The sequence below is a fragment of the Scyliorhinus canicula genome, chromosome 8 (assembly GCF_902713615.1).
Source record: "Scyliorhinus canicula chromosome 8, sScyCan1.1, whole genome shotgun sequence".
NCBI classification, from domain to species: Eukaryota; Metazoa; Chordata; class Chondrichthyes; order Carcharhiniformes; family Scyliorhinidae; genus Scyliorhinus; species Scyliorhinus canicula.
Window position 1 is genome coordinate 9,232,260 of NC_052153.1, and position 26,523 is coordinate 9,258,782.

Below are 26,523 nucleotides of genomic sequence, written 5' to 3' on the forward strand. Positions count from 1 at the left end.
GGTAGACCTCTGTTTCTAACTTCCCTGCATCGAGTGCAGTCCACATCGAAACAACCTGCCTAACACATCACTGGGGATAATGGAACATGGGGTCACGGTCTCGGCCAATTAATACTGAGCTGAGATGAGATGCCTTCAGTCAAAAGGGTCGTGAACCTTAGGGATTGTGTACCCCAGGGAGTTGTGGGTGGTCAGTTGCGGAATTATATTCAAGACAGCGGTGAGATTTCTGGGTAACAAGAGGAATTAAGGGAAGTAGGAATATTGCAGGAAAGTGAAGATGCGATAGAGATCAGATTGTTGAGTAGCAGAGGAAGCTCGAAGGGTTAAATGCCCTACTGCACTTTGTATTGTGCTAAATCATGTAACCAAAACATTATTCAGATCTTGTAACAATAACTCATTTGCTTATGACAGAAACAAAGCAGCTCTCCCTCATTTTAAAAAAGATATTCTTTTAATTCAGTCACGAGTCACCTGGACTTTTTTTAATAAAGTTAGAATCTTGTCCTCAACTCAGTGATCCACAAATGTTGTTTTGCTGCATTCCAGGTGCCACACATATGCACGATATTTTTGAAGTATATTAATTATGAGCGCAATCTAACCGGATTGCAATAGAGTCCCGTGTCGAACACGTTAAGTCGTCTGTTTCCCAGCACAGGCAGCGCCGAGAAGGATCACGCCACCCAACGGGGCTTTGTTACAATCCAGGGCCTCAGCGGGGAATGGCCACACAAGGCCGCACTTAATCCCGTTTTCTACATTGAGGAGCTCCACTCACCAGAACTCCTCAGTGCGTCCCAGTCTCTCGATCCCATTGCCACCTCGGCACCTTGGCAGTGCCAGGCTGGCATCCAGGTAGCAGTGCCAGGTTGGCAGTGCCGAGGTGTCCAGCTGGCACCAGCAGTACCAGGGTGCCACCCTGACCAGCGGGCAACCACCTGGGGGCCTCCGATCCCCGGGGAGACCACTCCCCCAAGTGCTATTCCGTCTGGTCCCCGTTGTGGGAGGCAGTATTCAGCAGCACTCTCCTAAGGTCTCCGAGGGAATAGGGATTCGATCCCAGGGCCCCGGTGGATCAGGCCAGTGCATTTCGAGTGAGATCAGCTCCCTCACTCTAATATGCAGATTTGCCAAATACTGATCCCACCCACAATGGACGGGATTTATAGAATCCCTACAGTGCAGAAGGAGGCCATTCGGCCCATCGAATCTGCACAGACCTCTGGAAACAGCACCCGACTTACATTCACGCCTCCACCCTGTCCCCATAACCCAGTAATCCCACCTAACCGTTTGGACACTAAGGGGCAATTTAATGTGGCCAGTCCACCCCAAAACTGCATGTCTGTGGACTGTGGGAGGAAACCGGAGCACCCGGAGGAAACCCACGCAGACACGGGGGAGAACTCCGCACAGTCACCAGAGGCCAGAATTAAACCCGGGGCCCTGGAGCTGTGAGACGGCAGTGCTAACCACTGCGCCACGATTCAGATTGCGGCGTCTCGCAAGATCCCGTTAGATTTTGAAATGCGTGCCAAGCCGGGATTATCCCAGAAGAGGGATCTGTAGCATCGACCATCGCACTGCATCCCCGTTCGCCTGAACGGGAGCACGCCGTGGCCAGTGGATCGCGCCCAATATTTTTTGCCGTTTTGTCTTTAGTTTAAAAAAAGTCTGTTTCCTGGAAACTTTTTTTTGGATGGCTACGCCGCTTATCAAAGATGAAAGGCCGATCCTACAGATGCACAGGAAAAGTCCAGCACCCAAAATAATTGAGGGGAAACCTTCCACCGAAAGAGTACCCAGATAGCAAGGTCAGCAAGATGCCACTGAAAACTTAGGGGGGATGGCACACGCTTGCAAAAGCCTCAAATACAGAGAGGATAAAATATAGATTATGAGAATCAACCAAAAATGGAGCAGATCGGGGCTGGAGAGGGATTACTGGCCAGCTTTACTTTAACAGCGCCTCAAGTCAATTCCAGCTCCCCTACACTGGGAAAAGTAAACTGCGTCTGTTTAGTTTTGTTGCTGAATAGATAACCTCCCAGAGACATCACAAAAACTACAAGTTTAAACCAAGATAAAGCCTGTATTAAGACATAACTGGCCCCTTAGCTCAACTCATTAATGATTGGCATGTACACTTTAGGCTGTTCCATGGTTGCTTCATGTGCCTTTGCAATCAGAGATTAACTCAGTTTGTAACAATGGCCTAAATCAATGCTACCAATATGAACACAAAATATTACATCTCCTCTCCTCTTGGTAACCCCTGACCACTGAACAATCTGAAATCCTGGTGATTTGAATAGTGTTTCTCCGCCGATCCTTCGCAAAGCTTCATCATGCAGACTCCGCAGATAGAAACCGGCTCCTCTGCAGAGAAAGAAAACACATTTGGGTTTTCCTAATGTCTTGCTAGGCGGAAAACAAAGTCTTGGCTTTCGCAATGTGCTATCTGCTTTTGCTGATACGCCAGTTGAATGTCTGATGAGAACAAGCTATTTCATCTGAACAAGGTCATTAGTAAGGTACAAATGCCTCTTTAACCGTTGATTCATTAAATGGTGCTGATTAGTCACCAGATCTGGCCAATAAAATAAAACTGGACGTAAGAAGGAACTGTGTGTAACTATTTCAGCTATGTTGGAATGTGTTGCCAGAAAGGGCAATGGAAGAAAGTTTCAATGTTAACATTCAAAGAGTTGATAGGAACCCTCTGCAGAGCTGAGGGGAAAGAGGAGGAGGGAGTGTCACGTCGGATAACTGTTTCAGATGAAACATTAATCTGAGGTCCTGTCTCTCCTATCAGGTGAGAAAGATCCTATGGCACTATTTAAAAGGGCAGAGGAGTTATCCCCGGTGTCCTAGCCAATGTCTATCCCAAATCAAACACCTAAAAAAAAGCATCTAGTCATTCTCACATTGCCATTTGTGAAAGTGCTCTGCACATATTGGCTACACTTCAAAAAGTGCTGAATAATAATTACTAATCTTTATTGTCACAAGTAGGCTTACATTAACACTGCAATGAAGTTACTGTGAAAATCCCCTAGTCGCCACATACCGGCGCCTGTTCGGGTACACGGAGGGAGAATTCAGAATGTCCAATTTACTTAACAGCACGTCTTTGGACTGTGGGAAGAAACCGGAGCACCCGGAGGAAACCCACGCAGACACGGGGAGAGCGTGCAGGCTCCGCACAGACAGTGCCCCAAGCCGGGAATCGAACCTGGGACCCTGGAGCTGTGAAGCAGCAGTGCTAACCACTGTGCTAGCGTGCCGCCCTACTTCATTGGCTGCAAAGCTTGCTTTCTGGTAGAATCTCCCGCCTCAGCGTCAGAAGGTTCTGTGTTCACATCCCAATCCTGAACTTCAGCCCAAAGAAACATTAAGAATGACAGCGTTGAGCGAGTGCTGCACCTCTAAATGCACCTTCTCTCAGATGACACTTAATTCATAGCTCAGGTCGATGTAAAAGACCCCCTGGCACTATTTTGAAGAAGGGCTGGAGATCTGTCCCTAATGCCCTGGCCGCAAACGTTCTCTCAATCAAATCATACAAAAAACAATCTTCACTTCCTGACATGACTGTGGGGGCTTGCTGTGAGCAAATTGACTGCTGTTTCCTGCATCAAAACCACCACTACAACTTCAAAAATACTTCATCGGCCCGTGAAGTTTCAAGACATCTGGTGGTCATGAACAGCTTGATATAAACGCAAGTCTTTCTTTCAGCTTCCCCGGACGGGGGAAGGTTTTTATTTTATTTTCAGTGATCTCGGTTAGAAAGTCCACACGGAGGAAAAGACAGAGTCTGGCACCCACTGTGCTTCGTCAGAAAGCTGAACAGCTCATCAGCGTTGAGTACAGGCTCACGAATAGATAATGCCTCCTTTGTTAAGGTACTATCGACGCTCGTTAACCATAAATCACAATCCTCGGAAGTGGGTGGAAAGAAACAGCAGGAAAATAGAGAGAAAGAATGTATAACTAACACACAGGTTTTACTGTCCAACTCCACATCAAAACTTTCTGTTCAAAGGACTTCCAAGGAATTAAAACTTGAGCCAAAATCTGCAACATGTTTTTGAATGCTATGCGATTTTCTGAAAATGTAGGATATGACTAAGTTTGATTTCGACTAACAGGCAATATTTACAATTCACATTTCTGAAGCATTAGATCCAGTAATTCAAGACACTTGGATTAGTGTTCAAAAATACATAAACATCCATTGAAGGGAAAACTTTATTTGTGTAACTACTTCGTCCAAACTTCAGCGAAGCTCCTCGACACAGCCTTGCCAAATTACAATAAACCAAATGGCAAATGCTTTGGTGCCTTTCGAAGGGAATTATGCAACAATATGTCCAGTTAATATACCGGTCGTTATGATGCTGCACTTTGAAAGACAGTTATGTTTTAATATAGCCCCTTTAATTTCAGAGATAACAGAACACTCTGAAAAGGGTGGTTGGCTAAGGGGCTGGTTTAGCTCACTGGGCTAAATCGCTGGCTTTTAAAGCAGACCAAGCAGGCCAGCAGCACGGTTTGATTCCCGTACCAGCCTCCCCGGACAGGCGACTAGGGGCTTTTCACAGTAACTTCATTGAAGCCTATTCGTGACAATAAGCGATTTTCATTTCATTTTTTTCAAAAGTGGAATGGTGAGGTCACAACAAACCCCTCGGCTCAGAGACAGGCCCATATGATCTGATTGCTATGGAGGAGAAACTCAAACAATAGCCCATTGAAATACCAAGTGACAGCTTTTACACCTCTACGGAATACCTCACAGTAAAAGGGCGATTTGAGAGACAGAGAGAAAGAGGATTTCTTTGCGTGGGCAGACAAAGCAGCTACTTCGATGCACAGAACGATTGTTTTCTGTTAACAACCACGCAGAATACCCGTGAGGGTTCATTTTCAATTTGAAAAGACCGAAGCAACAGTTCAAAGAACAAGGCCGTGGGCTTTGCTGGTGAAAATTGGGTCTGGAAATTTCAGGTGAAGTGAAATAATGTGCGAAGGGCACTGGGATTTTCAGCTTGGTTTTGCAAGGCGATGAAATGAAATGAAATGAAAATCGCTTATTGTCTCAAGTAGGCTTCAAATGAAGTTACTGTGCAAAGCCCCTAGTCGCCCTGTCTGAGCATATTGAAAAGCTAGGAGTTAGGAAGGGACTGTTCCCAAAATGGTACAAATCTGCCAGAAGTACAGCGCATAACCGAAGTGGTTGCATAAGACTTATCTCGATTGCATCGATTAATTTGTTGTATTAGCTGCCTGTTAAGTGATGTTTGGTCTATGGTTTGATTTTAGTTTTGTTTGTTACAGTAAAGGCCTTAAAAACGGGAAATGGTGCCCTGTGATTCTTTCCATCAGTCACTGGGAAATTATTCTCTTCTAAAATGTTATCGACCTCTATTCGGACCGTGACAGCGTTAGAAGAATTTAACTTTTCCTCAAATCAAAAATCGCTGCTCAGATAACTAAAAAAAAAAGGGACAGGCACTTGTTAACTGAAGATGCAAAAAAAAAAAAAGTCTTCAGTTCTTTCTAAAATAAATAAATCTCAGTTTGCTGACACAGGACAAGTGAAGAGAACAAGGCCAGAAAATACTCAATGACAAGCATCAAGTAGCCAAGAATGTTATAAACAGAGCGAGAGAAGGGATAACGTTTTGGCTACAATCTAATCTCAAATACCACATGCATTGCAAAATCATCAGAGAGATTACAACTGCACGATAAAGTTGAAGATAGTATCAAATTGAAAGAAAAAGCATACAATTTTGCAAACTTTAGTGGGAGGTCAGAAGATTGGTCAGCAAAGAATGACCCGAGAAAAAAGGAGGGAAAAAATTACAGAAACAAACCAGCTAGAAATATAAACATAAATAATAAGAGCTTCTACAAGTATTGAAAAAGAGTAATTAAAACAATGTTGGTCTGCTAGAGAGTGAGAATGGGAAATCACAGAGAGTTGGTATACAGATATAGCCAGTGACCAGGTGGCAAATGACATAACCACATCTGGAGCACTGTTTATATTTCTGGTTTCCTTACTTAGGAAGGGGCATTATTGCGTTACAAGCAGTACAGAGAAGATTCACGCGAAGAGAAGGTTCCTATGAGGAAACGCTGGTCAGGCTGGGCCTGTGTACATCAGAGTTCAGGAGAATGGGAGAAGATCGCATTGAAACCTGTGAGATCTTGAGGGGACTTGGCAGGGAGGATGCCAAGAGCTTGTTTCGCCTAGTGGGAGTGAGGACTAGAACATAAGAAGAACATAAGAACTAGGAGCAGGAGTAGGCCATCTGGCCCCTCAAGCCTGCTCCGCCATTCAATGAGATCATGGCCGATCTTTTTGCGGACTCAGCTCCACTTACCTACCCACTCACCATAACCTTTTATTCCTTTGCTGTTGCAGAATCTACTTTTGCCTTAAAAACATTTAACGAGGTGGCCTCAACTGCTTCGCTGGGCAGGGAATTCCACAGATTCACGACCCTTTGGGTGAAGAAGTTCCTCCTCAACTCAGTCCTAAATCTGCTCTCCCTTATTTTGAGGCTATGCCCCCTAGTTCTAGTTTCACCTGCCTGTGGAAACAACCTCCCTGCTTCTATCTTAACTATTCCTTTCATAATTGTATAAGTTTCTATAAGATTCCCCCTCGTTTTTTAAAATTCCAACGAGTATACTCCCAGTCTACTCAGTCTCTCCTCATAAACCAATCCTCTCAACTCCGGAATCAACCTAGTGAATCTCCTCTGCAGGAGGAGAGGAGCCAGCACATCCTTTCTCAAATAAGGATACCAAAACTGTACACAGTACTCCAGGTGTGGCCTCACCAGCACCTTATACAGCTGCAACATAACCTCCCTGTTTTTAAAATCCATCCCTCCAGCAGTGAAGGACAAAGTTCCATTTGTCTTCTTAATTACCTGCTGCACCTGCAAACCAACTTTTTGCGATTCATGCACAAGGACACCCAGGTCCCTCTGCACAGCCGCATGCTGCAATTTTGTACCATTTAAATAATAGTCTATTTCTCTAATATTCCAACCAAAATGGATGACCTCACATTGACCAACATTGAACCCCATCTGCCAGACCCTTGCCCACTTGCTTAAACTATCTATATCTCTCTGCGGACTTTGTGCCCTCTGTACACTTGACTCTACCACTCATTTTAGTGTCGTCTGCAAACTTTGACTCATTACATTTGGTCCCCAACTCCAGATCATCTATATAAATTGTAAACAATTGCAATCTCAACACTGATCCCTGATGCACACCCCTAGCTACTGATTTCCAAGCAGAAACACACCCATTTATCCCCACTCTTTGCTTTCTATCAGTTAGCCAATCATCTATCCATGCTAATACATTACCCCTTAACACCATTTGCCTTTATCTTTCGCAGCAGCCTTTTGTGTGGCACCTTGTCGAATGCCTTCGGGAAATCGAGATACACCACATCCACTGGTTCCCCATTGTCCACCGTGCTCGTAATGTCCTCAAAGAATTCCACTAATTTAATTAAATATGACCTGCCTGTCATGAACCCACACGGAGTGTGCCCAATGGGACAGTGCCCAATAGAACTAGGGCAAGTTTAAAAATAAAGGGTCTCCCATTTAAGACGGAGATGAGGAGAATTTTATTTTCTCCGAATGCTGTTAGTCTGTGGAACTCTCTTTCCCAGAGAGGGGTGGGGGCAGGGTCATTGAATATTTTGACTAACAAGGGAGTCAACAGTTATTGGGTGGAATATGGAGTGAGGCAACAATCAGATCAGTTCTCATCTTATTGAATGGTGGCACAGATTCAAGGTGCTGCATGGTCTATTCCTGCTCCTAACTCTCGTGTCCACATGATACATTCTTGTATCAATCTGCATGTAGAAGACCATCTCAGAGTTGCACTGGGAGCAAAGTGCCAAACTGAAGAGGAGGGCAGAAAGGGAGCCTTAAGCGGAATGAACCCTTGAGGTCGATTGCAATGAAAGACACTGGGCGGGATTCTCCAACCCCCCTCCAGGTGGAAGAATCGCCGGGGGTCAGCGTGAATCCCGCCCCCGCCGTCCTCCCAATTCTCCCGCCCCCCCCAAAAACCGGCCCGGCGTGAGTCGCGCCGCCCGCCTCGGAGAATGGCGGGGTCCGGCGCGACTCAACGGGCGCCGGGGCCGCCGAATTCTCCGGCCCACGATTGGTCGAAATCCCGCCCGTCTGTAGCCGGTCCCGCCGGCGTAAATCAGGGTAGGTCCCTTACCGGCGGGACCTGGCGGCGCGGGCGGGATCTGGGGTTCCTGGGGGGGATCTTCCCCCAGGAGGTGCCCCCACGGTGGCCTGGCCCGCGGTCGGGGCCGACCGATCCGCGGGAGGGCCTGTGCCGTGGGGGCACTCTATTACTCCGCATCGGCCGTTGTGGTCCTCCACGACGGCCGATGCGGAGATTAACTCATCTGCGCATGTGCTGGATGATGCCAGCACGCGTTCGCGCTCCCGCACATGCGCCGACTCCCGCCGGCCAGCCGGAGACCCTTCAGCACCGGTTGGCGTGGCGCCAAGCCCCTATCCCACCAGCCGGCGGGGCGCCAACCACTCCGGGGCGGGCCTAGCACTTTGGGGCGGCCCGACGCCGGAGTGGTTCATGCCACTCTGTCCCGCCGGGACCCCCCCGCCCCGCCGGGTATGGGAGGATCCCGCCCATTACATCTTGCCTGTCACCCAACTTTTCTGTTCAATTCCATGCACCCAGGTTCCCCCGCACTCCCTCCCCCGCCGTGCCCCCTCCCCCACCCCCGCTTTCTCCCCGCTCACCCTCAAGAGTTTGAGGCCAATTGTTTAGGAGATAGAGGGCGCAATTTACCCAAATGGGAACTATATCCCATGGCGAGTGTGTTTAGCCGCATGTTTCCCGGCACTTGCAGCGCCGAGAAACACAACAGTATCCAAGGTGACTCCGGTTAGAACCTCAGCGGAACGAGCCTCTGAGGAGTTCCACTCGCCGGGCCGGCACCTCAGTACAGGGAGAGATCGGGACACCTTTATTTTAATTAAAATCTTTTTATTGGCTTTTCTCATATTTATAAACAGTTGTTACTTATATACATTACATTTTTCTTGCCTGCGCTAATTTGCTTTATTTTACAGAGAGGTTTGTTTTGTCCTTCATTTGACGAACTATACGTACATTTTGCTGCCCTCTGGATCGGACTATGATATCCACCCTTCCTCCACCCCCACCCCCATTGGTTTCAGCACCCCTTCCTCTTCTCTTGGGGTTTCCCCATTCCCCCCCCCCCACCCCTGGGTTGCGCAGTCCTTTGGCTCGCCATCTTTTTGGGAGTTTTTTTCCCCTGGCTTACGCCTCGTTGCTGGCCTCAAACAGGGTTTGGAACAGGCCGACGAACTGCCCCCAAGTATCCAGGAAGCCTTCCTCTGACCCTCGGGTGGGGTACTTCATCTTCTCCAGGTGGAGAAATTCCGAGAGGTCAGCGAGCCAGTCTGCAGCTTTGGGTGGTGCTGCTGATCGCCAGCCGAGCAGGATTCTCCGGCCTGTGATTAGGGAAACGAAAGCGAGGGCGTTGGCTCCCTTCCCCATGTGTAGCTCTGGCTGCTCCGATACCCCGAAGATTGCCACTATTGGGCATGGCTTCACCCTCACCCCCACCACCTTGGACATTGCCCCGGAGAAGGGGGACACATTTTTTAAATGTTGTGTCGGTCTCGCGAACCCCCAATGCAAGCCCAGAACAACCCCCCCCACCCCGCACCCCACAAGCTCCAACTCACTGTAAGGGGAGTCCCTGGGCCTCGCTCACTAACCCCCCCCCCCCCTCCCCCCCCCCGGCCTGATCACCATCATGCAAAAAATGCCAAGTTGGTACCTTGGCAGCGCCAGCCTGGCACTGTCAGTCATCTTGCCAGGTGGCAGTGCCAGGCTGACACCCAGGTGGCACTACCATGGTGTCAGAGCCAGGCTGGCACTACCATGGTGTCAGAGCCAGGGTGGTACCAGCAGTGCCAGGGTACCACCCTGCCCAGAGGAAATACACCTGTGGGCATCAAATCCCTTGGTAGACGCCTACGAGTGCCGTTCTGTCTGGTGCCCGTTTGCGGAGACCAGCACTGAACGGCGCTTGTCCGAGGTCTCCGTGGCGAAGGGGCTATCTCCCAACACTTTGGGTGCCTGGGGAAACTGCGTATTAGAGTGAGACCAGCTGTCAAAAAGGGCACCCACAATGGGCAGACTTCACATCGCGGCATTTCGCGAGATCACATTAGATCTCGTGAGGAGCGGTGAGCGGGGTAGATCCCGGGAGAGTGTCCGCCCCATGATTTACTGGCCAGGGCGTGCTGCTCTTCAGGCACAGTATGACCAGAGTAACAGAGTGATTTGGGGAAAGGCTGCGAAAGAGCAAGATTTCAGGAACTGAGAGCTCAGCATCCAGTTGTGGAGTGGAAGGATTGGGGTTACTGAGAGCAATCCAGAGCTGGAGATGTCACGGGTAGAAGCTGTAACACATTTAAGAATATTGGGGGAAGGGATCATGCATCTCCCAGTTAACTGCGATACAGACAAATAACAACTAGCATTTAAATGGCATCTTTAATGCAGAAACAATGGGCTGGATTCTCCAATATGGGGCTGCGTCCCCACGCCCGCGTGAAAATCGGCGCCAACCACTCCGGCGTCAACGGCCCCCCGAGAGTGAGGAATTCTCCCCTTTCTCGGGGCTAGGTTAACGGCGGAGTGGTCCCCGCAGATCCAGCCGGCGCCGAAGGGCCGGTGCGAGTTCGCGCATGCGCAGAATGGCCGGCGGATGCACGGGGGTTCCCTTCTCCACGCTGGCCCCCAGGCAATATGGCGGAGCCCTACAGGGGCCTGTCGCGGTGTAAAGTAGGCCCCCACGGAACCAGCCCGCCCACCGAGGGGTAGGCCCAATCACGGGTCAGGTCACTGTTGGGGGGGGGGGGGTGGGGGGGGCACCCCCCAGGCTCGGATCACCCCGCCCCCCCCCCAACCCCACCCCAGAACGGGCCCCGCACATTTACCTTCCAGGTCCCGCCGTGTGGGAGGCGAGTAATCCACGCCAACGGGATTGGGCCAAACTCGCCGGCCACTCGGCCCATCAGGGCCCGGAGAATCGCCGGGGGAGCCGCTGTCAACGGCCCCCGACCGGCGTGGCGGGAATCCTGCCGGCGCCCGAAAAACGGTGCCGGAGGATAGGGTAGCCGGCGCGGGGCGGTGGAGCGGGATTCGCGCCTCCCCCCGGGGATTTTCCACCCCGGCGCAGGGTCGGAGAATCCCGGTCTATTATCTTAAGGCAGAGCAGTAGTACCAATACAAAAGAAATGCTGACAAAAGGTCTCAGTCTGAGAATCTTACAGCATTGAAGGAGGCCATTCGGCCCACCTCGTCTGTGCTAGACAATTTGAAAGGACTATCCAACCAATGTCACTCCCCTGATCTTTGCCCATATCCCTCCAAACTTTTCCCTCCTTCTAATTCTTTATCCAATTTCCTTTCGAAAGTTATTACTGAGCCTGCTTTGACCAGCTTTTCAAAGCAGCCCGAGCCAATTATTGAGTAAAAATGTCCTTCTCATCTCACCTCTGGCTCTTTTCCGATTATCTGAGATGGCCCTCTGGTTGCCACCCCTCAAGCCAATGGAAACCGTTCCTCGTTAATTACTCGATCAAAATCCTCCTTTGGCTTTGACCGCCTCGATTATCCACAAGATTCACTGCAGCAAATCACCAAGCCTTCTGAAATAGCTTTGTCCAGACCTGTAATGTCTACCAGCGAGAGGGCAAGGGCAGCAGACACATTGGAACACCACCTCCTGGAAGTTCTCCTCCTGGTCATTCACCATCCTGACAGGGCGGCACGGTAGCACAGTGGTTAGCACTGTTGCTTCACCGCGCCAGGGTCCCAGGTCCGATTCCCGCCTTGGGCCACTGTCTGTGCAGAGTCTGCACATTGTCCTCGTGTCTGCGTGGGGCTCCGGTTTCCTCCCACAAGTCCCGAAAAACGTGCTTGTTAGGTGAATTGGACATTCTGAATTCTCCCTCTGTATACTCGAACAGGCGCCGGAGTGTGGCGACTAGGGGCTTTTCACAGTAACCTCATTGCAGTGTTCATGTAAGCCTGCTTGTGACACTATTAAAGATTATTATTCAGTTATATCAGCCGTTCCTTGACTGTCGCTGGGTCAATATTCTGGAACTCCCTCACTAACAGCACAGTGGATGTACCTACACCACACAGACTGCAGCGGTTCAAGGAGGCAGCTCACCACCACCTTCTGAAGGGCAACTAGGGATGGGCAATAAATACTGGCCTAGGCAGTGGTGCTCACATCCCATGAATGAATTAAAAGAATTAAAAACCTCTAACAAATCTCCTCTTTAGCCCTCTGAGCTCGAAGGAGAATAAGTTCAGCTTATCTGGTCTCTCCACATAACAATGTTTCAAGCTGGATGTAGACTGTGAGAACAGATCTGCCTTGAAAATGATACAGAAGGATTCAGATAAGATATCAAACTCTTTTGAATCGCCCAGCAAGTGAAATTCTCTTCATTTTACTTTTTTGTGATTACCAAGAAATTCAGAATTCATCAACTCTTGGTCCACTAAAGGCAGCACGGTGGCCTAGTGGTTAGCACAACCGCCTCACGGCGCTAAGGTCCCAGGTTCGATCCCGGCTCTGGGTCACTGTCCGTGTTGAGTTTGCACATTCTCCACGTGTCTGCGTGGGTTTCGCCCCCACAACCCAAAAATGTGCAGAGTAGGTGGATTGGCCACGCTAAATTGCCCCTTAATTAGAAAAAATAATTGGGTAATCTAAATTTATTTAAAAAAATAAAAAAATAAAAAATAAAAAAAACTCTTGGTCCACTTTCCATTCAGGTCAAAGCACTGTCGGTGAATCAATCTGTTCTTGCATTATTCCTGCTTCTTTTAGATGCCCCCCCTCTCAGTTCAGAGGCCTTGTGGTGGGTAATGTCCCGGCCTCCTAACCAGACGGTCTGGGTCTGGGTCCGACTTCAGGACATGATGTCCATGGAAGGTGCGGTCGAAACGCAGCCAAACAGGTTGAGTATCGACTGGTCAATGCGCGCCAATGGCAGGCAGTAAGAGTGGAAGAGATTCCTGATCGGCCATGTGATGGAAGGGAAGTTTGAGCTTCCATCATCACTATCCGCAGCTCCAGACCACAACACGCATGGAAAAGTGCATGTTGCCACAGCAACCCAGATTCCAAGTAACTCTGGCAGCCTTCCACTGATCACCAAGCACAATCTACGCACATCCATTTTGTCAAGGTTGCACCTGGAGAGGTAAGGAACTGAGGCCTGCTCCTTGCCCGATTTCCCTGAACTAAAAATATAATTAACATATTCCCGAAAGTCAGAATAAAGTAGTTCGGGAGGATGGGAAACGCCTTCATGGGTCCCCTCTGCTTCTCCTCCTGGAGGGAAGGCAGCTGTATCCTTTAAAATGAGAGTCCATGGGCGGGATTCTCTGGTCGCCCAGCCTCGTGTTTCTCGGAGGTGGGAGACGACACGCCATTCCGTTGTCTACGGGATTCGCTGTTCCTGCCGCTGTCAATGGGAGCTCCCATTGAAGCCACTTCACACCATCGGGAAACCCCAGAGAATCCTGCTGCCGGCGAACGGCCGGAGAATTCCGGTCCATTTGGGTAGCAACGCTGAGGAGGGGAGTTCCAGGAGTTTGACAAAGCGACTGTCAAGTCAGGTTGATGGGCCATTTGGAGGGCAACTTTCAGATGGTATTCAGAGGTCACTGGTTTGGACTCTGACCTGCTCTTGTAGCCAAGTGGCCAGTTACAAAACTGGCCTTGTTAAATTTCCAGTCAACGCTGAACACCATCCCCCTTTCCCCAACCCCGGACATTGGCGGCGTGGGATGGTCAATCCTGTTGAATATCGAGGCAGTGTGAATGGAGTGGGGACATGGGTAGAGCATGTTTAGGGAAGGGGAGGGTGGTCGATGTCCCTGGGGGAAGAAAGATGACCGATCACGTAGGAGGGGTGGGGAGGAGGTCTTGGGGGCAAATTGTCAATGTGGGGCAAGGATGAATGCGAGGTTTCGCTTGGTTTGACTGCTCCACTTGGCCCACTTGTTGTAAAAACATTAATCCTACCAAAATCCTACCAACTGTCCTGGCTAGAGACAATTCACACCTCGTTAATCTATGATTATCCCTTTCTCCAGTTGCTCCGTCTGGACCTGTAAAGACTTAATTACCTGCAAAGACTCGCATTCAAAGTATCGTCTTGCATCTTTGACTTTGTCTATATCTATGTTTCTAGAACCCACCTCTTCATTCACCTGAGGAAGGAGCAGTGCTCCGCAAGCTAGTGATTTGCAACAAACCTGTTGGACTTTAACCTGGTGATGCAAGACGTCTTACTGTGCTCACCCCAGTCCAACGCCGGCATCTCCACATCGTATAAACATCTGGCTGATGATAGCTTCAGTCCTTCTTGCCTCCTTTTATCTCAACTGGGGTTCCCAAATTTTTATCATTTTATCATAGAATTTTACAGTGCAGAAGGAGGCCATTTGGCCCATCGAGTCTGCACCGGCTCCTGGAAAGAGCACCCTACCCAAGGTCAACACCTCCACCCTATCCCCATAACCCAGTGACCCCACCCAACACCAAGGGCAATTTTGGACACTATGAGCAATTTAGCATGGCCAATCCACCTAACCTGCACATCTTTGGACTTTGGGAGGAAACCGGAGCACCCGGAGGAAACCCACGCGGACACGGGGAGGATGTGCAGACTCCGCACAGACAGTGACCCAAGCCGGAATCGAACCTGGAACCCTGGAGCTGTGAAGCGATTGTGCTATCCACAATGCTACCGTGCTGCCCAAATTTAGATGGCCATGGGGTCCATTTTTACACGGTTAAAAAAACAAATTTTCTTCCATACAGCCTGTTGTTGAAGAAAACCTGCGTAATGAAACGCTGCTCTCTGATGTAAATTATATCCTTCCATCGTTAAATAAACACAATCGATGCTTTAACATTAACAACAAGCCTCAAATCATCGGCAGTCAGTTCAGATTGGCGATTTCTCAATGTGGCGTGCAACATGGTTAAGATCGTTTACACTCATCTAAATATATACACCCCGCCCGTTCATGAAATTTATGGCCCCCTTTTTTGCCTATAAACCAAATCAATGAACAAGTGGCTTTAGTGTGAACAGAACTAGTATTACCTGGCAAAGCACTATCAAAAAAACAAAGTCAAAAAGTCTGATTTAATGTTTCACAACAGTTCCACACTGTTCACAATCCAGCTGAGGGAGAAAATGTAACACTGTACGAACTGTGACATGGCAGCAAAATATCTTGGGCCCAGGCCAACATCTACACTCTATAAATTATTAGCAATCGACGCCAACGCGCTTTAAGGACCAGCCAAACAATTTAACACCACCTCAAGTCTTTCACCAGTCACTTTGGTGCCAACGTTCTTTGCAATCTGTGCCCATCCATGGCCAACTGCGAACCAATTTACCTCGCTCTTTCCTCCGTCCCTTTCCCTGGAGAACAAGGAAAGCAGAACGAGGAAAACGCAAGCTTGCCTGATCTCGGCCCACCTGCTTTCACGCGCACAACGTTGGGGATCCGGAAGGATCCAGCGACCCCCAATGTCGCACTGACGACCGTCAGGAGGAAAAAAGCCGAACGTCAAGGATACAGATCCAGACGCCTGGGTGCTTTTGTACATCTGAGGTGATCCAACGGCAAGGTAAAAAATATATGGCAAGTACTCATTAATCCTACAGGAAATTCAAGATCCTCTTTACCCAAAAATAATGCGAAACGCTCTCCTGTAGGGAGTCATTCAGATGAACAGCATTTAAGGGAAAGCTGGATAAATGTGAGAGAGAACGGAACAGAAGGAATACTGACCGTGTGAGATGAAATCGGGTTGGTGAAGTCTTGTAATAATAATAATGATCGCTTATTGTCACAAGTAGGCTTCAATGAAGTTACTGTGAAAAGCCCCTAGTCGGCACATTCTGGCGCCTGTCCGGGGAGGCCGGTATGGGAATTGAACCCGCGCTGCTGGCATTGTTTTGCACGGCAAGCCAGCTACTTAGCCCACTGTGCTAAACCAGTCCCCTTGTGCGGAACAGGCAAGTTGCTACGCTGTAAAGTCAATGTAACTTTACCCCGTGTTCTGCCACAGTAACGCAAAGCTAAAGCATATCCCAAGGAGGATATCCAAAGGTTAGATATTAGAACGCCCATGGAGCAGAGAAGACGATTTAATAGAGTAATTCAAACTCACAAAAGGTTCTGATGGAGGCAATAAGGAGAATTTGCTTCCGACGGCAGAAGGGTCAGTAACCAGTGGACATTTAACATGTTAGCGACAAACAAAAAAAAACCCCCCAGAGGCGAGAGGAGAAAAATATTTTTACCCAAGGGATTATTGTGGCCAGGAATGCACTGCCTGAAAAACTGAGTCAATGACTACATGCAAAAATGGAACTAGTCTAAGGGGAAAGATTTTCAGCGTCGGTGGAGAGTGAAATAAGGAGCAGGGGAGTGGAACCAATTGGACAGCTCCTTCAAAGTACCGGTACCAGCACGACGGGCAGAATGGCCTCTTTCTGTGCTGTATCATTCTATAAGTTGCGGCTCTGGAACAGTCTTTGGTCAGAAGGAATAAACTTTCTGTGCTGGGATCGGATAATCAGTCATCGCAGAACAGGAAGGGTTTAAGTTCACGTCTTGATTCACTTCATTATAACTTGCGGGTATCCCTCTGGATGCCAAGCCAGCACATTCGCTTTAATCTTCACCACATTCTCATCAGAGATATCTGTAAATAGCCATTTCAAAAACACTTACTGATCAACAGGATGGTAGATTAAGTTGAGCGAATTAAACAAGGAGGATGATAAATTTTATCAGGAGAAACTAGAGAGTGACTTGGCAGTACATTAAGCAAAAATAGCTCATTTGGATTGTCTTGGAGACATGTTGACGTGTATGCCATCAACGAATGATACATTTGGCAGGTTCAAGTGGTGGCAATTAAACTAAGAGGTGGTCACCTTGGATACAAATAGCTAAGCTGTAGGTCAAACCATCTCTCTGGGACTTAGAGGGCCAGTGCAGACGCAGTGGGCCGTATGGTCTCATTCTGACATTAGGGATTCTGTGACTTGGGGCTGGTGTAGCACAGTTAAGGGCGAGTTCAGGTGTCAAAGATTTTCTTTAATATTACCCGTCGGCTTGTCAATGCCTCAAGAGTAATTCCTGTGAGTAGGACTATGCACATGGGCCAGGGATCCGTACTTAGTAACTTCGGCTAGACCCCTGAACCTGTGAATTCATCAACAACTTGCTTCTATTTATTATAGGGCCTTCAATGTAGTTTAATGCCCCAAGCCTTTTCACAGGGATATTGTCAAACAAAACTCTACAATAAGTCATCTGAACAAATAGGAGGACAGGTAATCAAAAGCTTTGTCAAAGAGGCAGGCTTTAAGGTGTGCCTGAAAGACGAGGGCGGCAGAGAGGTTTAGGCGGAGATTGTTGTCTAGGCAGCTGAGGACAAGGCTGCCAATGGCAAGTGATTAAAAGTATAGGATTCAGGAGTGGTCCGAATTTGAGGAATGCAGATCTCAAGGCTGGAGGAAATCAGAGAAATATGGAGGGGCAGCATCACGGAGGGACTGGGTGAGCATTGTTAAAGTGAAGCATTACTAGACCATGAGCCAATTTAGACCGTCGAGCACAGGGGTGATGGGTGAACGAGACCTGAGGCAAGGGGCAGGAGATTTAGTGTGGACTTGAGGAGAAGCTTTTTACACCCAGAGGGTGGTGGGAACCTGGAACGCACTCCCTGAAAGGCTGGTAGAGGCAGGAATCCACAACATTTAAAAAGCAGTTAGACGAGCACTTGAAACGCCACAGCATATGAGGTTACTGACCTGTGAAATGGGATTAGGATAGATAGGTGCTTAATGGCTGGCACAGACATGACGGACAGAAAGGCCACCTTTTTTGTGCACTCTATTACTTGATGAGAGTTAGAAAATAAGCAGGAAGGTTTTGGATGAGCTGACATCAATGTAGGGAGGAAGATGGGGGGGGCGGGGTGGGGTGCTGGAGAGGAGAGTATTGGGATAGTCAATTTCAGAAGTAACAAAGCCAATGGATGAGGGCTTCGGCAGTAGAGAAGTTGAGCATGGACACCGAATCATAGAATTTACAGTGCAGAAGGAAGCTATTCAGCCCATCGAATCTGCACCAGCCCCTGGAAAGAGCACCTATTTAAGCCCACACCTCCACCCTATCCCCGGAACCCAGTAACCCCACCTGACCCAAGGGCAATTTAGCACGGCCAATCCGCCTAACCTGCACACCTTTGGAGTGACGTCAATGGCTTTCGTTTTCGCTGGCTTTTAAAGCAGACCAAGCAGGCCAGCAGCACGATTCGATTCCCGTACCAGCCTCCCCGGACAGGCGCCGGAATGTGGCGACTAGGGGCTTTTCACAGTAACTTCATTGAAGCCTACTCGTGACAATAAGCGATTTTCATTTTCATTTCACTTCATAACTGCAGGTTGTATTTACAGGAGGCCACTTTCAGTCACATAACAATAGTTCCTCTGGACAGAGGAACGCCGAGCTAGATGAGAAAATTCCACGGCAGTTTTCTCTCCCAATTATTATCTTTCCAAAAGACTACAGGTGGGATTTAACTAAATGGGAACGAAGTCCCATAGCGAGCGCGTTTAGCCGGATGTTTCCCGGCGCCAAGAAACACAACACTATTGAATGGCACTCGGGTCAGATAGGGGCCTGAGCGGGGAATGCATGACCGAGGCTGCATATAGCCCCGTTTTGTACACAGGGGATGTCCACTTGCCGGAACTACTCAGTGTAGCGAGAGATCGGAGCGGCATTTTTAAATAGTGTGCCGATCTCTAGGGCCCCCCAAGCGACCCCCGACCTCCACCAAGCTCCAATGCACTATGGGAGGGTCCACAGCTCCTCCCCCCCCCCCCCCAACCCACCCACCCAACACCCAGGAAGGCACCCCAGCCCAATCGCCACCATGCAGAAAAATGCCAGCATGTCACCTTGGCACTGCCAGGGTACGAGGGTACCACCTTGCCTAAAGGACATGCGCCAGGAGGCCTTCAATCTCCTGGGAGACCCCCATGAGTGCTGTTGTGCCTGGTCATTATTTGTGGAGACCAGTACTGAACGACAGTCACCCAAGGTCTCCCAGGCAAAGGGAGATGGATCCCACGCCTCGGGTATTTCAGGAAACTACACATTAAAGTGAGACTAGCTGTCTCACTTTAATATGCAGGTTTGCCAAAAAGTGATCCCGCCCACAGTGGGTGGGATTTACATCACAATGCCGCAGGAGATCCTGTTAGATCCCGTGAGGCGTCGCGAGCCGGGTAGATCCCGGGAACGGGGTCTCCCGGCTTCTATCAGCCATGTTGCGTCAAGGCACGCTGCCTTTCGGGGTCAGCGCGGCCGTTCGATCGCGCCCTACATTTTAAAAGTTTCCTGCCCTAAGCTCTTCACTAAATTGAAAACATAACCCACCCTAGAGATCAGACGGTGCATCAACCACACACGCTGAGAGCCTTGAATTACAGGCAGAACGGGAGCCAGCTGTAAAGTTCAATACAGAAAATCAGGAGACGCTGAAGCGAGCCACACTGTCACACCAGGACAGGCATTGTTAGACAGATGAAAGTGCTCATTGTCTAAAAAGGGGAGATGATATGAATCTATTGTCAGCAAAGTTTGACCCAGTTGTTTATAGTGACCATTGGGCCTAGGATTTTTTTCATGACGCAAATCAAGGTTCGAGTTCACTTTACACTGGTCCCTCTGCCAGGAATTCACCACCAGAATTCGCTGAGAATCGCACTGTGCATGGCAGATTGTTTTAAATAAGAAAGTCGTGGAACAAAAGCAAATTAGCATGAGCCATCAGGACCTCAAGGAAAACATAGATCAGTCGAACCCATCTTAAACCTCCTGGATGTCATGAAAATTAATAATTTGGCACCCTCAAGAATATGGTTCATGTACATTAAACGCAAACCTGTTTCGGAAAATACATGACTGGAAGCGCTCCTCTTTCTAACATAACAGATTCTGATGTTCTAAAAATGGGCAGCACGGTAGCATTGTGGATAGCACAATCGCTTCACAGCTCCAGGGTCCCAGGTTCGATTCCGGCTTGGGTCACTGTCTGTGCGGAGTCGGCACATCCTCCCCGTGTGTGCGTGGGTTTCCTCCGGGTGCTCCGGTTTCCTCCCACAGTCCAAAGATGTGCAGGTTAGGTGGACTGGCCGTGATAAATTGCCCTCAGTGTCCAAAATTGCCCTTAGTGTTGGGTGGGGTTACTGGGTTATGGAGATAGGGTGGAGTTGTTGACCTTGGGTTGGGTGCTCTTTCCTAGAGCCGGTGCAGACTCGATGGGCTGAATGGCCTCCTTCTGCACTGTAAATTCTATGAATTCTATGAAAAAAGAGGCAGAAAATACCACTGCAATTTTACTTTACGCACACATTCCTTCAGAGAAATTAGTGTGTCCTTGCAACTTAACGCCGTTGTGGAGTGGATCTGGGTAGTTTAGCAGCAACGTGTAGTCGTGGGTTAACTCCAAAAAAATGGTCACTACATCAGTACCTACTGTGCGCAAAGCTGCAATCTCCAGTAAGGCAACAAACAAAGCTGCTGTAAAGAGCACTGTGTTCGGTTAAGTTCGCTAGCTCGCCCAGAATTACGGCCAAGGTTTGTGTCTGGCCAGATGTCAACCGATCAAGAACAGGGAGTTACAAGCGAAGATATCCCAGTGTCTCACCATCCTTGATCAAACAACGATTCGTCTGAGAGAAAGGTTTTTCTTTCATCATATTAGGGAACAAAGAGAGCTGTCTTTGAATCTTCTGGCAGCAGCTCTTGCCGTGCAGACTGGACAATGTTGACGTATGACTCTGCCTCACAGTACCATGCATCTGCTAAACTGATAACAAGTGGTAGAGGAAACAGCAATTCCTTTTAATCACTTTTGGACCACAGACAGGCGATGACTTAACTAATATCTGAACGCTGAATTGGTTCCTTGTTGCTCAGTCTAGAACTTCAATATTGACATTGGGATGGACTCTCAAATTCCACAAATGACGCCATCTACGGCCAGCTTGGGAATTGTACATCGTTTGCAGCGCAGAAACAGTCCAATCGGCCCAACACAACACGAGCATCCTCCTATCCTACCTCCCGTCACCCTCCCAGCATATCCTTCCCTCCCTCGTGTACTTTTCCAAGCTTCTGCTCAAATACATCTCCACCATCTGCCTTAACCGCTCCCCTGGGGCAGTGAGCTCTATATTCCCACCACTCTCTGGATAAAGAGGCCCCACCCCCGCCCCCGCATTCCCTGTGCAATGTAATTGTGACTACCTATTATTTAGGGCCCTTGCTTTTGGACACGCCCTACAAGTGGAAGACACGTTCTGCGCATCTATCCTCTCAAACTCTATCGTAATCTCAGAGGCCTTCACCAGGTCACCTCTGAGCCTTCTCCCTAAATGAAGAAATCTGTCCCAGTCCTCCCCTTTAGTCGCACCCTCTCAGTTTTGGCACTGTTCCAGCAAACATGGGTCATTGGCACTGGTTTAGCGCACTTCCTGTCACCCAAGTAGATAGCGGAGTGCAGGATAAAATGCAAAAACACTGCTAAAGGCCACTAAATTTGCAAATTCTTGAAGGTCGCACGAAAATGTTTATATTGAGCAAGTTGAAGGACCAGAGGTCTGAGGAGTGCTGTACAAATTGACAATTAGAAGCTAGTTGCTGAAGCATGCATCAACACGGACCATTTGGACAACAGTACACTGCCCCGTAGCAAGCTCCTCATTTGTTAAAGACACTGAGACGGAAATATGTCTTGATTTATTTTTAAGATGACTGAAATGATACCCACAATAAGCTTCAGTTTTATTGTTACCCAACAAGTCTTAACCTTACTCCGAAGACTGAGAAAATGGAAAGGAAAACAGTCAAATGCAAATAATAGACGTCAGTGAACTTTTAGCAGCGCTTGAACAGGGAAATACTCACCAAGAACTATAGCAACGGTCTTCAACAGACTCATCATGGTGTCACGGTTCCTGCGAGGTCCCGAGCTGTGGCGAGACATGCGCATAGTCCTCTGCCGCACATAGACAAAGATGTGGGCGTAGAGGATCACCATGACGACAAAGGTGACCAGATTGAAAATAGCCCAAAATATCAAGTAGGAGCTGCTATAGAGTGGCGCCATGGTGGAGCAGGTGCTGATGTTGCAGATGCAATTCCAACCCACGCTGGGGATTGCGCCCATGAGGATTGCCATGGTCCATATCACCACGATCACCACCACAACGCGCCGGTTGCTCATCCTGGTGTGGAGCTGCATGCGGAAGACGGTTATGTGCCTCTCGATGGCGATGGCCAGCAGGTTGGCCACTGAGGCGGTGAGGCTGGTATCTATGAGGCCTTGGCGGAGGAGCCACGTGCTGACGGTCAACCTGCGGGTGTTGGGCCCCGTGTTGAACATGAGGTAAAAGTAGGCCAGGCCGGCAAAGAAGTCGGCGGCCGCTAAATTTGCCATCAAATAATAAATAGGAAAATGGAAGCGACGGTTCACGTAAATGGCGATCATAACGAGCAGGTTGGCAAGCATGATGAAGATGCAGACGGTGATACCAAGGCCCATAACCAGCTTGCTGACTGTGTTCCATTCGGTTGCTAAGGGTTTCTCACTGTTGTTGTAAAAAAAGGAAATGTTTTCGCCGTGGAAGCAGTGTTTTTCCATCCTGGTAACCTACGAATAAAAAGAAGGAGGGATTAAGTGCAAGGCAGAAACAAGTATTTAAGTCTCGTGGCACTGGGGCCTTGGACAATCGCAATGTGATTTCAAACACAACTTTGAAAGAACGTTTGTCAGACTTTTCATTTCCTTTCACCGTTGATAGATCCTCATCAAACCACATGTATGTATTAGAGAGCAGGGTCTGCTGAAAGTTAACAGCAATGCCATTCGCTGTCTTATCAAATGGATTAATGGAGTAAACTTTACAAGGATGGGGCATCTGGGGCAGATAATTTAAACCTTTTCTCCCACTCACCAACAGATCAAAAGCAGTATGTGCTTTTGGGGGGGGGGGGGGTGTCAATGTGAGCTAGTAACGGGTCAGCAAAGGCAGCAGACATCTGCGACCTCAGTGCGTGATGGGACCAATCTGTAACCCTATATCTGTAACCCTATATCTGTAACCCTATATCTGTAACCGACGAGATTAAAGTATCGAGAATCAGAGGAACAAGGGAGACGAAATAAAAAGGGGCGAATTAGAGCTAAATCAAGCCGAGAAAAGGAAATAAAGAGAGGGAACGATGGCTTGGATTGAGAGAGAGGATGGAAAAAGAAAAAAAAATTGACATTTTTAAAACTCCAACAACAATTTGCTACCTGCTGAAATGAGATTGAACAGTTTTATTCGTTCGCTCCTCTGAGCTGGAGAGGTCGGCATCGCAAGAGATATTATCACATTGCGGCAGTTACTTTGAAATATCACCTCCAGAGTAAATTAAGAATCAAACCTAGATGTTATTTTCATGGACGCAAACTTATCACATCTCAGTCACATGACATTCCTCTATTTTAACACTGCGCCAACACACTTAAATCGATGGGTCAATATTGAAAAAGTACACCCAAGGATTGTTGCCCAACGTTCAGCCCCTAATGCTGACAACAGTTGTGTCTAGGTTTCTACTTTATCTTGGGGTTCACGTGTATTGCTCTTTGAAGGTAGCAGCGCTTAATGAGGGAGTAGATAGTGAAACACGAGACCTCAGGCCTCATCAGAATTGTCACGGTGCAGAAGGTGACCATTTGGCCCATCATTTTTCCACCGTCTGTTCCCCGCCCCCCCCCCCCCCCCCCCCCAACCTTCTCTCCATCACCCATAATAGAGACGCACAAGATCATGACAGGTTTAGATAAGATGGACAAAGAAAAGCTATTCCCATTGGTTAATGGTACCAGGAGATGGGGACACAGATCAAGCGTTTTGTGCAAGAGGAGCGGGGACGACGTGAGGAACGACATTTTTACACAGCGAGTGCTAATGACCTGGAACTCATTGACCATGGGGGACCGGTGGAACTGGAGATGACGAACAGTTTCAAAGGGAAATTGGATGGGCGCTTGAGGGAAATAAACTCGCAGGGACGCGGGGAGAGAGCAGGAGAATGGGACTGGCTGAATTGCTGTGCAGAGAGCTAGCATGGACTCAGTGGGCTGAATGGCCTCTTTCTGCACCATAAAAACGATTCTATGAATGCATGTGTTAAAAAGAAACATGTAAATTAACTATTTTTCCAAATCCTTAGTGGTGGTGGTGATGGTGGGGGGGGGGGGGGGGGGGGGGGGGGGGGGGGGGGGGGAGAGAAGCCACAAATGTACTACCTCTGGACTAATTAAATTGACAAGAATGGTGACTCATTACTGGGAGGAGTGAACAGTACTGTTTGAATAATCTCGATTCACAGGTCTCCAACAGAGGAAAGAAGGTTCAACAATAGATCCCTTCCAGCCTCAAGATTTTAATCACACAATTGTGTGCTCGGTTTTCACACGCACAGGTTCCTCTATTTAATCTGTCCGGGTCACACCTCAGTGTCTGAAATGGCTGTGATCGAATTAGCAGTGGATTATTATTAGATTTCACTCAAGCCTGACCATAGATTTCCTCAACCTGTCGTTGTAGTTCTATCTGAATGTGGTATTGTCACTTTTGTGGAGTGAATCATTTGAGCGTTGAATGCTCTTTTTAGCCTTCAGCACGCGTAGTGTTTTTGTCGCCTTCTAACACCACAATAATTACTCTATAAATTTCCACCACTCGGGAAAACGTGAAGACGGACCTGGGGCATTGAACGGCTTATTTTCAAGAATAACTGCAAACTAACTGTGTGGGCAGTGCTAGCCAAAGTCCCTCATCCCTGTAACCATTCTGGTAACTCCCCTCTGCACTCTCTCAAGGACCTGTGCTGTTCTTTGTGTTGATCAGATCCTATGATGGATGGTGGAGTGTTCACAAAGACCACAACCAGCTTTTATATTGAACAAAGATTTATTTACACTACTTAATTGAATTCAACTCTTACTTCTATATAATAAATAATTGACAATAACCATACAATCTACACTCATCTATCACTAATCTCCACACAAATACAATAACTATGATCTGCTCTCACTCACACTAGCTTTCCGACGGTCTGTTCTCTAACCTTCTCTTCAACTCTCTCCCAGAAGGCTTAGCATTGATGCTTTATATAGTTTTGCATCTAGCTCCCTCTAGTGATTAATTCGGACATTACATTAACCCTTACAGTTCTGTACATTTCTCAGTATGTCATGGGACCCTCACATCCTCCCGAAAGTCTGGTGACTAGAACTGGACGCAATTTTCTAGTCAGGGCCTAATTAAAGCTGAATAAACGTACAGCATAACTTCCCTCGATGCCTCTATTTACAAAGTAAGAAGTCTTACAACACCAGGTTAAAGTCCAACAGGTTTGTTTCAAACACGAGCTTTCGGAGCACGGCTCCTTCTTCACCTGAAGAAGGAGCCGTGCTCCGAAAGCTCGTGTTTGAAACAAACCTGTTGGACTTTAACCTGGTGTTGTAAGACTTCTTACTGTGCTCACCCCAGTCCAACGCCGGCATCTCCACATCATGGCTCTATTTACAAAGCCTGTGATTCCGTTTGCTTTGCTAACCTCTCTCTGGGCTACTGGGTCACTGGGCTAAATCTCTGGCTTTTAAAGCAGACCAAGGCAGGCCAGCAGCACGGTTCGATTCCCGTACCAGCCTCCCCGAACAGGCGCCGGAATGTGGCGACTAGGGGCTTTTCACAGTAACTTCATTGAAGGCTACTCGTGACAATAAGCGATTTTCATTTCATTTCATTTCATTTTCAATGCATCCTGCCATCTTTAACATGGCAGGATGCATTGAAACAAGATCCTGCAGGGTAGACTGGCCCAGCAAAGACTGCCCGATGGTTCGAATGCAGGTCCAGATCGACAAACCACCAACGCAGGGAAGCATGGCACATTCTTTATTTTATTACCACGGCAAACAGGTTAAAGTTGCACTGGTTACGGGCAGCATGTGGCGCAGCGGTTAGCACTGCTGCCTCACGGCGCCGAGGTCCCTGGTTCGATCCCGGCTCTGGATCACTGTCCATGTGGAGTTTGCCCATTCTCCACGTGTTTGCGTGGGTCTCACTCCCACAACCCAAAGATACGCAGGGTAGGTGGATTGGCCGCACTAAATTGCCCCTTAATTGGAAAAAAATAATTGGGTACTCTATATTACAAAAAGTTGAATCATGC

The 26,523-nt window shown here is 48.3% G+C and overlaps 1 protein-coding gene across 4 annotated transcripts in view; it reads right to left on the bottom strand.

Annotated features, from left to right (window-relative positions):
• The window catches only part of lpar1 (lysophosphatidic acid receptor 1), a 137,066-nt gene that overhangs the window by 45,063 nt on the left and 65,480 nt on the right, over window positions 1-26,523 (bottom strand). For all 4 annotated transcript variants that reach the window (XM_038804141.1, XM_038804139.1, XM_038804142.1 and 1 more), the window contains exon 3: window positions 22,192-22,936. In XM_038804141.1, the coding sequence (XP_038660069.1) occupies window positions 22,192-22,927 (736 nt within the window). In that variant the 5' untranslated portion in view covers window positions 22,928-22,936. The remainder of the gene's footprint in view (window positions 1-22,191; window positions 22,937-26,523) is intronic.